Source organism: Salminus brasiliensis, chromosome 10, assembly GCF_030463535.1.
Source record: "Salminus brasiliensis chromosome 10, fSalBra1.hap2, whole genome shotgun sequence".
In the NCBI taxonomy this organism is placed as follows: Eukaryota; Metazoa; Chordata; class Actinopteri; order Characiformes; family Bryconidae; genus Salminus; species Salminus brasiliensis.
The window spans coordinates 2,908,357-2,922,854 of NC_132887.1; the positions used below are offsets into that span (position 1 = coordinate 2,908,357).

Below are 14,498 nucleotides of genomic sequence, written 5' to 3' on the forward strand. Positions count from 1 at the left end.
ACTTGTTTGTTTGTTTGGCCTGGACTGGCAGCCAATCAAAACAAGAGAGTGGCTGTGTTTCGGCACAAAACAAAAAAAAAACACAAATGGCAAAATAAAAGACTTAAGAATATAAGAAAGTGTCAAATATGGAGCCTTTAAAAATACAATTACACAGTGTGGGAAGTGAGGGTGGTCAGTAAACACTACCTGTTCCAGCAGGTCCTCCACCTTCCTCTGCCAGCTCTCTCTGGCTGCCATCAGCTCCAGATCCCTCTGCTGGGACAGCTGAGTGAGGACCGCCTGTTTATCTGCCTCATGCTCATCTGTCAGCTCCTCTCGCAGGCTCTTCAGCTCCGCTCTGGACACACAAACACACACAAATAAGATCAGTGTGTCGTCAATACGCTGGTTAGAGACTCATGCGTTCATCCACCTATTCACACAGCCACTGGTCTAAAGTATTTTATATATATATATATATATATATATATATATATATATATATGTACAGTGAGTCCAAGAAGTATTTGATCCCTTGCTGATTTTCTTCGTTGGCCCACTAATAAAGACATGATCATTCTATACTTTTAATGGTAGATGTATTCTTACATGGAGAGACAGAATATTAAAAAGAAAATCCAGAAAATAAATCTAAGGAATATATATTAATTGATTTGTATTTCATGGAGTGAAATAAGTATTTGATCCCTTAGTATTCATTAGCAGTTCTGGCTTTTACAGACCAGTTAGACACTCCCAATCAACTTGTTACCTGACCTGAAGCCACCTGTTCTCACTAATCACTTGTGTGAAAAACACCTGTCCACAGAATCAGACAGATCACACAGATTTCAAGTCTCCAACATGGGTAAAACCAAAGAGCTGTCACAGGACCTCAGAGTCAGAATTGTTGACCTTCACAAAGCTGGAATGGGCTACAAAAAGATTAGTAAGGTGTTGGATGTGAAAGTAACAACTATTGGTGCAATTATCAGAAAGTTTAAAGAGTATAACATGACAATCAACAGACCTCGGCCCGGTGCTCCAAAGAAGATTTCGCCTCGTGGGGTGGCAATGATGCTGAGAACAGTCAGAAATCGTCCTGCAACCACTCGGCAGGAGTTAGCAAATGACCTGAAGGCAGCTGGGACCACAGTTTGCAAGGAAACAATTGGCAACACTTTGCGCAACAATGGATTCACATCCTGCAGTGCCCGAAAGGTACCCCTGCTGAAGAGAGCACATGTGGAGGCGCGCCTCAAGTATGCCAATGATCATTTGAAAGATGAACCAAGTTATTGGGAGAAGGTTTTGTGGTCAGACGAGACCAAAATTGAACTTTTTGGCCTCAACTCCACCCGCCATGTGTGGAGGAAGAAAAATGCTGCCTATGACCCCAAGAACACTGTGCCCACCGTCAAGCATGGAGGTGGAAGCATAATGTTTTGGGGGTGTTTCTCTGCCAAGGGTACAGGGCTACTTCACCGCATCACTGGGAAGATGGATGGAGCCATGTACCGCACAATCCTGAGGGACAACCTCCTCCCCTCTGCCAGGGATCTGAAAATGGGCCGTGGTTGGGTCTTCCAACATGATAACGACCCTAAACATACAGCAAAGGCAACAAAGGATTGGCTCAAGAAAAATCACATTAAGGTCATGGAGTGGCCCAGCCAGTCGCCAGACCTCAATCCGATCGAAAATCTATGGAGGGAGCTGAAGGTCAGAGTTGCCAAGCGACAGCCCACCAACCTTCATGATTTAGAGAGGATCTGCAAAGAAGAGTGGGCCAAAATTCCCCCTGGTGTGTGTGCTAAACTTGTGGTTAACTACAACAAACGTCTCACCGCTGTGCTTGCAAACAAAGGCTTTGCCACTAAGTATTGAGTGTGTTTGGCAAGAGGGATCAAATACTTATTTTCCTCATTGAAATACAAATTAATTAAAATATATTCTTTAAAATTATATTCTGGATTTTTGTCTTGATATTCTGTCTCTCCATGTTAGAATATATCTACCATTAAAAGTGCAGAAGGATAGTGTCTTTATTAGTGGGCAAACAAAGAAAATCAGCAAGGGATCAAATACTTCTTGGACTCACTGTATATATATAAGTAGTGCACACCTAATCCCATTATTCTAACCAGATCTCATTAGAACAGATAAAGCAGTTGAACATAAATCCAGTAAACAGGAGAAACAAGAGCTTCTCATTCTGAAGAAAGAAAGTAGTGAGATCTTGTGGGTGAGCTAGTCTGAAGAACAGAGCTCGGTTCTCCTGGACGCCCCCCAGTCCAGCCAGCACAGCGTGGAGGATGTGTTCAACTCCATCAGCAGCAGCAGCAGCAGCTCACCTGATTTACCATCATTAAGCCCTGATTTACCACCAAACCAGGTGTTGATCTGAGGAGAACTCTAAATAACACTAGACTCCATGAGAGAGGAGAACTTTGAGAACTTTGGAGATGTTTTAGGGTGTTTTCTACACTACAGCCCAAAGGGGACCCTGCTTGCTCCACAAGTTTGGTGCATTTGGTCAAGTGTTTGGGGTTTGCTTCAAGTGGACTCTGGTGTGAAAATTTGGCAGAAAAATGGCTCCTTGTTTGCAGGTGTTCCTACACAGTGATGGCAGAAGGTCCTGTTCTTCACTGCTGGAGTGTTTGTATCCAAGGAAAATAAGGAAACGCAATGAACAGATGGACCTAGACCTACCATTTAGGAAAAATGTGCATAGAAATGTGGCGCAATCCATCTAATAAGCCCCTCAGAGTCAGTCCTGAGTGCGGACTCGTGCATTCGTGACAAAGCTCTAAATGAACACAGTGATGGAGAACCACCACCAGCACCACTTTCTGTAGGAGTGTTATTATTAGTGTTTATTCCAATATCAGTGTTTTACTGAGCAGATAAACACCTACTGCCCAGATAAGCAGCTTTCCACTCTTAATGTTCTCAGGAGATTAAAACCTTACATAAGTTTTTGGTGTTTAAAGGAACGCAGGCACTAACAGGCGGTAAAACAGGGCCGTAAAGAAACCAAGCGTACTTACTAACACCGATACTGCACCCTGCACCCCCGCCCTCCCGCCCACAGCTTAGCCAGACAAAGCCGCAAGGCACTGTGCAAATTAGATACTAACCTCGTACACCTGTAATTAGCATATTTAAATCCACAAGCGAGCTTCAGTTACACATTTTGTCACGGCGGTTCACAGCTTCTATTTCTGGTAGCGCAGTACCTCAGAGCGTCCGTCCATTTGTTATCCAGCTCCTCCGTGATTTTATCCATCTTCTGCTTCTCCTCGGCTTTGATAGCGATGATCCGGGCCTCGTGCTGCTGCTTCTGGCTCTCGATCTCCTCCTGTTTGAGAAAAGAGGTCAGGCAGCGAGGCTCAAACCGTGTGTAAAACACAATTGCTGCTAAAGACAGGGTGATTGCAGTTTGCCGTAGAGCTGATTACATAAAGGACCATTAGAGAGGCTTGCTCTTTCCGCGCTCGCCTGCCTCGCATGCCAAGCCTGCGCGTACCCAACAAAAGGGGCGGTTTGGGCCGCCTTCAAAACTGAATGAGGCTTAATTTTTCTTTTATCACCCCTGCCATCCTGCATTATCCATCTCCCTCAGTGGCGTGAAGGCCCAGATGAATAGCGCTGGTGGTGAGTGGTGTGACATCCCAGCAGTTACTGCCGCCCTTCTCTAAACTGGGTGAAAGTGCTGCCCATGTCTATGGGAGCGGGTCTGGGCACTTCTGCATTACTCACATTCCTACAGACCGTTTACCATCGACAAACATCAGGGGCTGCATGGCAGTTCTCTCCACAACACAGCCGATGCTTGTTCTACCCACTAGATGGCATATGCACAAAATGGACAAAAGTATTGGGACACCTGCTTATTTGCTTTTATGCTATTTCAGTCTAAGAGTATTTATTGCGCAATTTATATTAAACTATAGGGACAAAAGTATTGGGACGCCAGCTCATTCGTTGTTTCTTCTGAAATCAAGGGTATTCAAATGTCTCTTCATGTCTCTACTGTCCAGGGAAGAAGAAAGTGGCTTTCTACTAGATTTTGCACAAGATCGTTAGCAAGTCAGGATGCTGGATGATGATCACCACCCCATCTCATCATCTCCAACTCCCCAACTCATCCCAAAAGTACTGGATGGAGCTCCACCATCCATCATTCCAGAGAACACAGTTCTTCCACTGCTCCACAGCTCCTCAATGCTAGGGGGCTTTATTATACCCCGCTAGCCCATGCCTGGCATTAGGCAGCATGGTGTCAATAGGTTCATGATGTTTATCTGCTCCAGAGAGTCCTATTCTATTGACAGTACTTCTCTACGGGTACTAGACAAGCTGTGTGTGTCAGAAAACTGCAGTAAATAAATGTGTGTGTGTGTGTGGGTGGGTGTTGTACTTCACTTTGCAAAACCTCGGGTAGAGGATGGCAGCAGAATCCACCACTAAGAAGACATCTAGCTCTCTATTTAAACAGCATCAGCAAGGACAAACAGATTTTAGGGGTGGAGATCCTACCTGCAGGTCAGTGAGGACGTTGCTGGTCTCCCTCACTCTGGCCCTGGTGGCGTCCAGCTCAATCAGCAGCTTCTCCTGGTTGTCCTTCAGGCGGGAGATGTGGGAGTCGGCAGAGTCCAAGCTGTCCTCTCCTTCCTTCACCATCTCCTTCAGATGAGACACCTAACAAAGAAACACAGAAGCAAAATCTTTCATTTTTTCATATTTCCTTTTTTTATTGATATTTACATATTCATGTTTCATGTATTTAGTCATGTAAAAAAGCCTAAAGTGCTTCAATTAAAAATAACTACATTTAGTATCAAATTGTCTCATATTATTTGTATAATTATATAATGTGTGTTAGCTCAGGGCTAACATTAGCTTGGAGCGGTATATCTAGCTATTAAATAATACTTTTTAATGTTATTATAAATTGTGTAATAAATTGTAAATAGAGAATTTGGTTATTTTTGCTCCTGAGCTCCCTCTACAGTTCAGAAGTGTAACTCACTTCTACACCATGATAAATCAAATGCTGCTTCAGGACCAGCTGTACACGTGCATTTGTTGACAAGCTGTAAAGAAATATTAATGGATTTGGAAAGATTTGTAACCAGGTTATGCAGTTCTGAGCGATGGCATTTGGACAGCGGGACGCCTGAGATCTGTTTAACCCCCTTCCCAGACTCTCACTCTGCATCTCCACCCTTCTTTCTGAAGGCCTCAGAGAGCTCTCTGGATCTGGCCATGATGGTGATCTTCTTCACCACCAGCTTCAACCATCAAGATCAGACCAGACTAAACGTCTGAGGTTTAAATAAGACTCCAGACTCCTCCAGAATAATCCTCTCCAACCATGTTCTGATCATCTGCAGCTGATCTTCTGCTCCTGAGTCTGATTCTATACATTTGAAGGAAGTTTAGTTAGATCACCTTCATCTAATTACATGAAGATCAGATCTTTAGATATGCCTAAATATGTTCGAAAGGTCATGCAGGACAATGGACGTCTACAATATCATAAGGTAGGTGCAGTAGCTGCTGTGCGCAGTTATATTCTAAGCATTACAGAGATGTACAGTCATAATGTTATGTAAGAACTGCAGAGCGCTTCGGTACCTCCTGGTTGGCTATATTGAGTTTGGCAGTGAGCTCCTCTCGGAGGGTGTCCAGTTGCTGCTGCAGGTGGTTCCTCTGCTCCTCCAGCGAGAGGCGCCGTATCTCGTACTGCTGCCTCATCTCCTGCACACACAGGAACCACAGGGCAGCGTCAGAACTTAATTATATCCAGCATCCCACCGCGAGAAGATCCTGACTGACGGACGAACCCCGCTTCTCATCACTGCTGTGAGTCAGACCAGCCAAGCTGAGAAAGACGTGGACATCAGTCTGAGAGGGTTTATTCACAGCTAGTCCACATAATGACGGGTGTGATGTCTAAGCAAGCCACTCTATTCAATCAAGTAAACAACATGCATTGTGGACACTCACACAATAGCACGCTTAACAGCACAGTGATTACCATTCAAGGGCCCAAACTATAGGGAAATGATCTTTGCTTATTTATACGCTTCAATAAAAGATCATATAAATATATCTATATATAGAAATTAATATAGTAAAAAAGCCAAAACAACCAATCATGATTTTGAATTCAGCATGGTTGTGATGTCACTCATTCAACCCACAGTGGTTTAGCCCGGCCAGTTGTGGTGGTGGCGAGTGTGTTAGTAGTAGACGCAGCAGTGCTGCTGGAGTGCTTAAACACTGTGTCTGTCTGCTCACTGTCCCCTCAATAAGACACTGCTACCTAGTTGGTCCACCTTGTAGATGAAGGTAAGGTCAGGGACAGACACAGTGTTTAAGCACTCCAGCAGCACTGCTGCGTCTGCTTCTAAGAGACATATAAATATATCTATATATAGAAATTAATATAGTAAAAAAAAACAGACAATCATGATTTTGAATGTACCATGGTTGGTATGTCACTTATTCAACCCACAGTGGTTTAACCCAGCCAGTGGTGGTGGTGGTGAGTGTGTTAGTAGTAGACGCTGCAGTGCTGCTGGAGTGCTTAAACACTGTGTCTGTCCACTCACTGTCCCCTCAATAAGACACTGCTACCTAGTTGGTCCACCTTGTAGATGAAGGTAAGGTCAGGGACAGACACAGTGTTTAAGCACTCCAGCAGCACTGCTGCGTCTGCTACTAACACACTCGCCGCCACCACCTCCACTGGCTGGGCTTTATATTAATATTTTTATATTAATTTCTAATATAATTAATACTAATTATATACTTTATATATAATTATATATATATATATATATATATATATATATATATATATATATATATATATATATATATACATAATGATATACTTTATATTAATTTATGTATAGAGATATATTCATATGATCTTTTATTAAAACTATAGTGCTTAGAGTGCCTAGAGTACCTAGAGTGCTTAAACACTGTGTCTGTCCACTCACTGTCCCCTCAATGAGACACTCCTACCTAGTTGGTCCACCTTGTAGATGAAGGTAGAGTCAGGGACAGAAGCTGTTTGTGTTGTCCTGTCATCCCCACAGGACGCTGCCAGCTGGATATTACTGGATGTTGGTGGACTATTCTCAGTCCAGCAGGGACACTGAGGGGGTTAAACACTCCAGTAGCAGCACTGCTGTGTCCGATCCACTCGTACCACCAGCACAATACTGGGACAGAGCTCATTTACATATAGTCTTATGTATGGCAAAGCAACAAAAACAGCCTGTTTAATTAGGAATTATGAATTATGACCTCTCATATGTAAATATATCATATTTAGGCTTCAGTAAGTAAAATATCACAAATAACACATGATAAAAGCAGAACTTGGGCCACTTAGGCACTGACCCCAGCCCCTGCCCACACTGTGTGATAAGCTGTTTGTGTAAATACAAGCACTTACATTCAGTAGCTGGTTCTTCTCCCTCTCTGAGGCGGTCCGAGCACTCTCCAGCTGTGCCCAGTGCTTCTCCTTCATCTCCTCCAGAGCCTTGGCCTGGCCTTCTTCCACATGAGCAGCCTCCTCCTCGTATTTGGCCCGGGCCTGGGCCAGCTCCAGCTCATAGTTCTGCTTCTCCTCGCGCAGGGACTGCCAACAGAGCACAGCTGGGCTTATACCCCGGGCGAGACTTTCGCTGGCGCATGTTACGAACTGTGACAACCACGGCACCCATGAAAACCGATCTTAATGAGCGGCAGCCTGGGATGAGATGCTGCAACACACGGTATCCTCTTAATATTCTGGAATACAGTTACACAGTATAACAGAGTGTGACAGTGAATCTTCAAATACTGTCAAATATGAATGCTGCGAATTATTATTATTATTATTATTATTTGATTCTTCAGAATAATAATAACAGGCTGATAAGAGCAGAAGTACAGTGCTTCGCTCCTTGATCTTTTTTACTGTATTTTAAAATTTCTGTTCTTATTGCTCAGAGAAATGATCTTTATTAGTGTGATTAGTAAAGACACACCAATCAATCAGCCGGTGACCCGAAAACTGCTTCCAGCTTGATTGGTCAATCAGATCTGTTTCTGTGCCGGTCAAATTTACACTCGTGTAAAACCGTGGAAGAGAGAAAAGATGTCTATGTACAGTGTACTTGTCTATACACACATACACACACACACCCAGAGTGTTGGGGCAGCCAACTCCAGTACCCTGGGGAGCAGAGAGGGTGAAGGGCCTTGCTCAAGGGCTCAACAGTGGCAGCTTGCCAAGCTTGGGTATCGAACCCACAACCCTGTCCTCAATCATAGCCCGAAGCCCTAACCGTAAGTAAAGTGCACTAAGGTGTAGGACAGACCTTTTCTTTTTAGAAACCAACTAAAATGAAGTATTTGGCTTATTGTCATGCCGGGTTAGGCCAGACACCGAGGGATGAACACTCGCAGAGATTGGTCCAACAAACAAAAGCAAGTAAGAAAGTGTGGAAGAGGGTCGCCTAACTGAAGCGAGAGTCGCGGGTGAACCCAGGGAATGAGCGAAAGCGCCTCGCTAGGTCCGAAGATATCTGGATGGACCTAAACAAACAACCGAAGCTGGCCTAAACAAACCATGATGAGTGTACCGCACCTCTCGGGCTACCTCGAGGTCCTAGACTAACAATTCTCGGTGAGGAGCTCAGTATCCGAGCTCCTTAAGTACCCCCAGTCTCAGGTGAAACACATTAACTAAACAAGACATGATGAACCTGAATCAAACACATCAAACACATGAACAGAAACGCAACAAAAGTCCTTGTGGGAGTTTGTGGGCGGCGGCTCGGAATCGCCCCGGGGGAGGGGGCGATACAGAGGGGCTGACACTTATAAGCAGCAAGAGTTACTATTTTCACGCTAGCGATCTTACTTCAGCAAAGTAAAGAGCAAAGCCATTACGAGGAAAACCACAGAATTCACTGCACTGGATGACAGCTGTCCATCTAACAGTTCTTTCAGCACATCCCAGCATAGCAAAGCTGGAGTGAGAGCCCAAATGCAGCAGAGAGGGTTAAGGGCCTTGCTCAAGGATCCAACAGTGGGTTTTGACCCCACAACCCTGTGATCAATAACCTAAGCCACCACTGCCCATCTAACAGTTCTTTCTGCATATCCCAGCATAGCAAAGCTGGGCGAGAGCCCAACTGCAGCAGAGAGGGTTAAGGGCCTTGCTCAAGGATCCAACAGTGGGTATTGACCCCACAACCCTGTGATCAATAACCCAAGCCACCACTGCCCATGTAACAGTTCTTTCTGCATATCCCAGCATAGCAAAGCAGGGCGAGAGCCCAACTGCAGCAGAGAGGGTTAAGGGCCTTGCTCAAGGATCCAACAGTGGGTATTGACCCCACAACCCTGTGATCAATAAACCATGCCACCACTGCCCATCTAACAGTTCTTTCTGCATATCCCAGCACAGCAAAGCAGGGGCGAGAGCCCAACTGCAGCAAAGAGGGTTAAGGCCATTGCTCAAGGATCCAACAGTGGGTATCGAACCCACAGCCCTGTAATCAATAATAAGTGACATGGTAGAACGGCAAGAAAGCCACCTACTTTCTCCAGGGTGAGGATCTGCTGCTTCTGCTGCTCATCCAGCGCCTGACTCTGGCTCTGCAGCCGCTCTTTCTCCTCCTCCAGCTGGATGATCTTCTCCTTCAGTCGACTCTGCTCCAGGTGCAGGTCCCTGATAGTGGCCTCATGGCTCATCTGAGTGGCCTGCAGGGACCCAATGTGACCTGGGTGACAGACAATTAAGGAAATGTGTCAGAAAGAAAAACACATACCGGAGAGGCTGTGTCAGAAGCACAGACACTTTAATAGAGGGTAAAATCCCTGATATCCAATCAGCCATAACAGGGAGTTGATAGTAATCAGGCACCAATTAAAGGCAGAAATGAAAAGGTGCAGTAATTGGACCATCTATCTTCACTCTTATGAGACAGGGCATTTCAGAGAGTGTGTATGTATGTGTGTGTGTGAGTGTAGGGGGAGGTAATTGCGTCCCGAGGCGATTCATTTACTGGCTTTGTGGAGGATTTCGGTGGCCTGCTGCTGCACTCGATCCCTGCTCCCCTCCAACTCGTACTCAGTATCTTTCAGCTGCATCACCCAAATCTCCCCGTCCTGTATGGCCTCCTCCAGCTGCTTGTGTAACTCCTGTTGAGAAAAAGCTATTTTAATATCCTATCTCGACTTCTGCAGACGGGAGATTACACACTGCCGCCAGGGCTTCACACACGTTTAACCTTTACTGAATCATTTCACTCTGCTACGCCACACACATTTAACATTTTAAGCTTTTGGTTGACTTACTATTTATCATTCAAAGCCATAGTTTGGCAAAAAAGTCAAATTCATAGATTTTCTCCCAAGTACAGTACACCACCTCGCCTCACGCCTGCAGCCCGTCTCAACCTAGACCCCCAATAACCCCCTATAAACATCCTCATAACGTCTCTAATACAATAAAACTTACAAAACTTCATAAAATAGTTCAACATATTTACCACTGTATACATACTGTTGTTCTGAGGGGTTGTTTGGGTTCTAATTTTTAGATTTTTAATGCACCCTGAGGACACCAGATCCGCTCTGAACACTGTGGTTAAAACAAAAATTCGGAACTGGACTCGGAATAAAATAGCCAATACCCGATCCATTAAAATCCTAAGCAGCGCTGCTGCTGCTACTGCACTATATGGAGGTTTGGTGGTGGAGCTGCAGGAGGAGAACCTCTCTCCAGAACTGCTGCTGTGTAACGCTGCAGAACCCATAGAGTCATATTAGTGTAGAATCCTGTAGTATTACTCTACCACCTCTACAGCCCAGATACTGCTCCACCTTCAGATCAAGCTTCTGGAGCTTCTCTCAGCTTGTCCCCTTGTCCATGAGGGGGCGCTCAAAGTGTGATTTGTATTTATTGCAGTGGAGTAAAACTGAATTACACTCCCTGACTGTAGGGGGAGCCCAGGAGTACAACATACCAATTCATGCATGATACTGGTTGAAATGAACATATTGCTGGTCCAAACTGGTCTTTGATGGTCAAGGTGGTTGAGAAGCTGGTAAACCAGGAGAAAACAAACCCTATACTGGTAAGCTAGCTGGTGAAGCTGGTTAGCTGTCCCACTTGACCAACGTGACCTGTTTGGTCACACTGGTCATACATGCTGGTAGACCAGCAAAATCATCAACCCTACAAAAAATACATATACTATATGTCCAAAAGTTTGTGGACACCTGCTCCTCCAGAGCTGCTATTAAAATCAAGGGTAACAATAGAGAGTGTGTTTTCCTAGTTTGCTGCAGCAACAGCCTCTACTCTTTTGCCAAGGCCTTACACAAGACTTTGGAATATTGCTATAAGTATTTGATGGCAATCAGCCGTGAGAGCAGGACAGGTACTGATAATGGTTCGATGATTAGTTATAGATGCCACTCAGACATATCCCAGAGGTACTGGCTGGAGCTCCAGCACCCCTCTATCTATAGCTGAACTCATTAACAGGAGTGTCTACATACTTTTGTCCAGAGGCTTAACCAGCTTAATTGAACGGATATTGGCTATTATTTGCTACGTTAGCAGCTACGTAGCTCATGCATATAACCACTGAAGCAAATTTCAGACACTACACGTCTTGGATGACTGGCTACACCTGGGGTAAGGAGGGATGATGGTGTAAATGTGATATTCTGCCTGCACCACTTTGCCCTTCGACGGAGATGACGTCTACTAAGCTAACCTTGATTGTGACTTCAGCGTTGTTGAGGGATGACTGCAGCCTGTTGGTCTTGTCTCTGCTCTCTCTGGCCTCCTCTTGCGCCCTCTGCAGCTCGGAGCGGAGTCTGCAGAGCGTCCTCTGCAGGGCGGCCTCCTGCACCTGGAACTCCTTCCTCAGCTCCACCTCCGTCCTCTTCCAGGCCAGCAGGTTCTCGGTGGTGAGCTGCTGGGCTCGCCTCATGGCCTCCAGCTCGCGCTCGTAGAATGCCTGAGCCTTGCCAAGCTTGGCTTCGTACTCCTCCACCAGCCGCACTTTGTCCTGTGTGAGCTCCTCTACGCGCTCCATCAGCGCCTCCAGCTCAGCCCGGTGCAGCTCCGCCAGCTTCTCCTGGTCCAGGCAGCTCGAGGCACTCTGGCTCTGCTGCGTATCCAGCAGCTCCTGCAGCTCATGCCGGTGGGCGGACTTCATCTCCTCCAGCGCACGCAGCTTCTCCTGCTCAAACTGCGCCTGCACCTGGAGGATTAGACACAAATGTATGTTTATTTACAGCACAAATGTAACTTTCACTGTTTACATTTTCATTTGTAGTTTCTTTTTATTTAATTTTATGTTATGTATTTTTATATAAAAGCAAAGAACAGCCAATAGAAAAACAGCAAGTCATCCAGACAATCATCGCTGCAGGTATATAAATGAAACTGCACACAGTGCTCTGCAAAAGTTTAGGCAGCCAGAGAAAGATTTAGAATAAACCCACATAAACATAAAGTCAGTGGTCAGTGAGAGCGTCTACCTGTAATTAACTCTATATAACATTAGAATAAACCCCAAAAAAACAAAGTCAGTGGTCAGTGAGAGTGTCTACCTGTAATTAACTCTATATAACATTAGAATAAACCCTAATAAACATAAAGTCAGTGGTCAGTGAGAGTGTCTACCTGTAATTAACTCTATATAACATTAGAATAAACCCAAATAAACATAAAGTCAGTGGTCAGTGAGAGTGTCTACCTGTAATTAACTCTATATAACATTAGTATAAACCCAAATAAACATAAAGTCAGTGGTCAGTGAGAGTGTCTACCTGTAATTAACTCTATATAACATTAGAATAAACTCAAATAAACATAAAGTCAGTGGTCAGTGAGAGTGTCTACCTGTAATTAACTCTATATAACATTAGAATAAACCCCAAAAAAACAAAGTCAGTGGTCAGTGAGAGTGTCTACCTGTAATTAACTCTATATAACATTAGAAGAAAGCCAAATAAACAGAAAGTCAGTGGTCAGTGAGAGTGTCTACCTGTAATTAACTCTATATAACATTAGTATAAATCTAAATAAACATAGTCAGTGGTCAGTGAGAGTCTACCTGTAATTAACTCTATATAACATTAGAATAAACCCAAATAAACATAAAGTCAGTGGTCAGTGAGAGTGCCTACCTGTAATTAACTCTATATAACATTAGAATAAACCCTAATAAACATAAAGTCAGTGGTCAGTGAGTGTCTACCTGTAATTAACTCTACATAACATTAGAATAAACCCAAATAAACATAAAGTCAGTGGTCAGTGAGTGTCTACCTGTAATTAACTCTACATAACATTAGAATAAACCCAAATAAACCAAAAGTCAGCGCTCAGTGACAGTGTCTACCTGTAATTAACTCTATATAACATTAGAAGAAAGCCAAAAAAACAGAAAGTCAGCGCTCAGTGACAGTGTCTACCTGTAATTAACTCTATATAACATTAGAATAAACCCAAATAAACATAAAGTCAGTGGTCAGTGACAGTGTCTACCTGTAATTAACTCTATATAACATTAGAATAAACCCAAATAAACATAAAGTCAGTGGTCAGTAAGAGTGTCTAGCTATAATTAACTCTATATAACATTAGAATAAACCCAAATGAACATAAAGTCAGTGGTCAGTAAGAGTGTCTACCTGTAATTAACTCTATATAACATTAGAATAAACCAAATAAAAATAAAGTCAGTGTTCAGTGGTTCTGGTTCTGTACCTGGCTGAAGGAGCGCAGCTTCTCCTCGAAGTCGTGTCGCATCTCCTCCACCTCGCGGGACATGGACACCACCCGCTGTGTGTGCTGGGCCTCAGCGCACAGCTGCGTGTCCTCCATACGCTGGCGGTACATCTCGAACTCGGCCAGCGCCTGCCGCTTCATGTGCTCGTGAAGCTCCACGGACTCCTCCAGAGACTGCAGCCTCCGCTTCAGCTCGGACTCATCGCCCATCTTACTCTTATACTGCAGGATCTTCTCCCGCGTCTCCGTCAGGATGTGCTGGACCTCGTCCTCATGGGCCTCCTTCAGAGACTGGATGGCCTCCTCGTGTTCATCGTTCTTGGTGTTGAGGGCATAAATGACCTATTCGAATTCAGTAGAGATGGAAGAGCCGTCACTTCAGGGGGTTTACACAGCCGCACTCCAAATAACAAACAGCGGGATCTTACCCCTCAGAAGGCAGAGAGGAGTTATTAGCGTTATTTTGCTGTAATGTAATTCCACAGTAACAGAGTTACAGAGTAAGTGCTCCACTTTTACAACAGAAAGAAATAATTCATAGTAGATACTGAATCATTCCCATTAGTTACTGATACTCACAAAGTCATTGAGTATACAGAATAAGTCAATGCTGAATAATTCAGAACAATTAATAAAATAGTAAATACTAAGTTATTCAATATAGTTACTGAATAAGTCATGA

General features: G+C 44.2%; 1 protein-coding gene across 2 annotated transcripts in view; it reads right to left on the reverse strand.

Moving 5' to 3' along the window:
• The window catches only part of fam184aa (family with sequence similarity 184 member Aa), a 57,820-nt gene that overhangs the window by 40,122 nt on the left and 3,200 nt on the right, over window positions 1–14,498 (reverse strand). For both annotated transcript variants that reach the window (XM_072689002.1, XM_072689001.1), the window contains exons 2-10: window positions 13,796–14,158; window positions 11,790–12,281; window positions 10,068–10,203; window positions 9,601–9,782; window positions 7,463–7,648; window positions 5,626–5,748; window positions 4,525–4,686; window positions 3,222–3,343; window positions 190–340 (exon numbers count right to left, since the gene is read on the reverse strand). In XM_072689002.1, coding sequence (XP_072545103.1) covers window positions 190–340; window positions 3,222–3,343; window positions 4,525–4,686; window positions 5,626–5,748; window positions 7,463–7,648; window positions 9,601–9,782; window positions 10,068–10,203; window positions 11,790–12,281; window positions 13,796–14,158 — 1,917 coding nt within the window. The remainder of the gene's footprint in view (window positions 1–189; window positions 341–3,221; window positions 3,344–4,524; window positions 4,687–5,625; window positions 5,749–7,462; window positions 7,649–9,600; window positions 9,783–10,067; window positions 10,204–11,789; window positions 12,282–13,795; window positions 14,159–14,498) is intronic.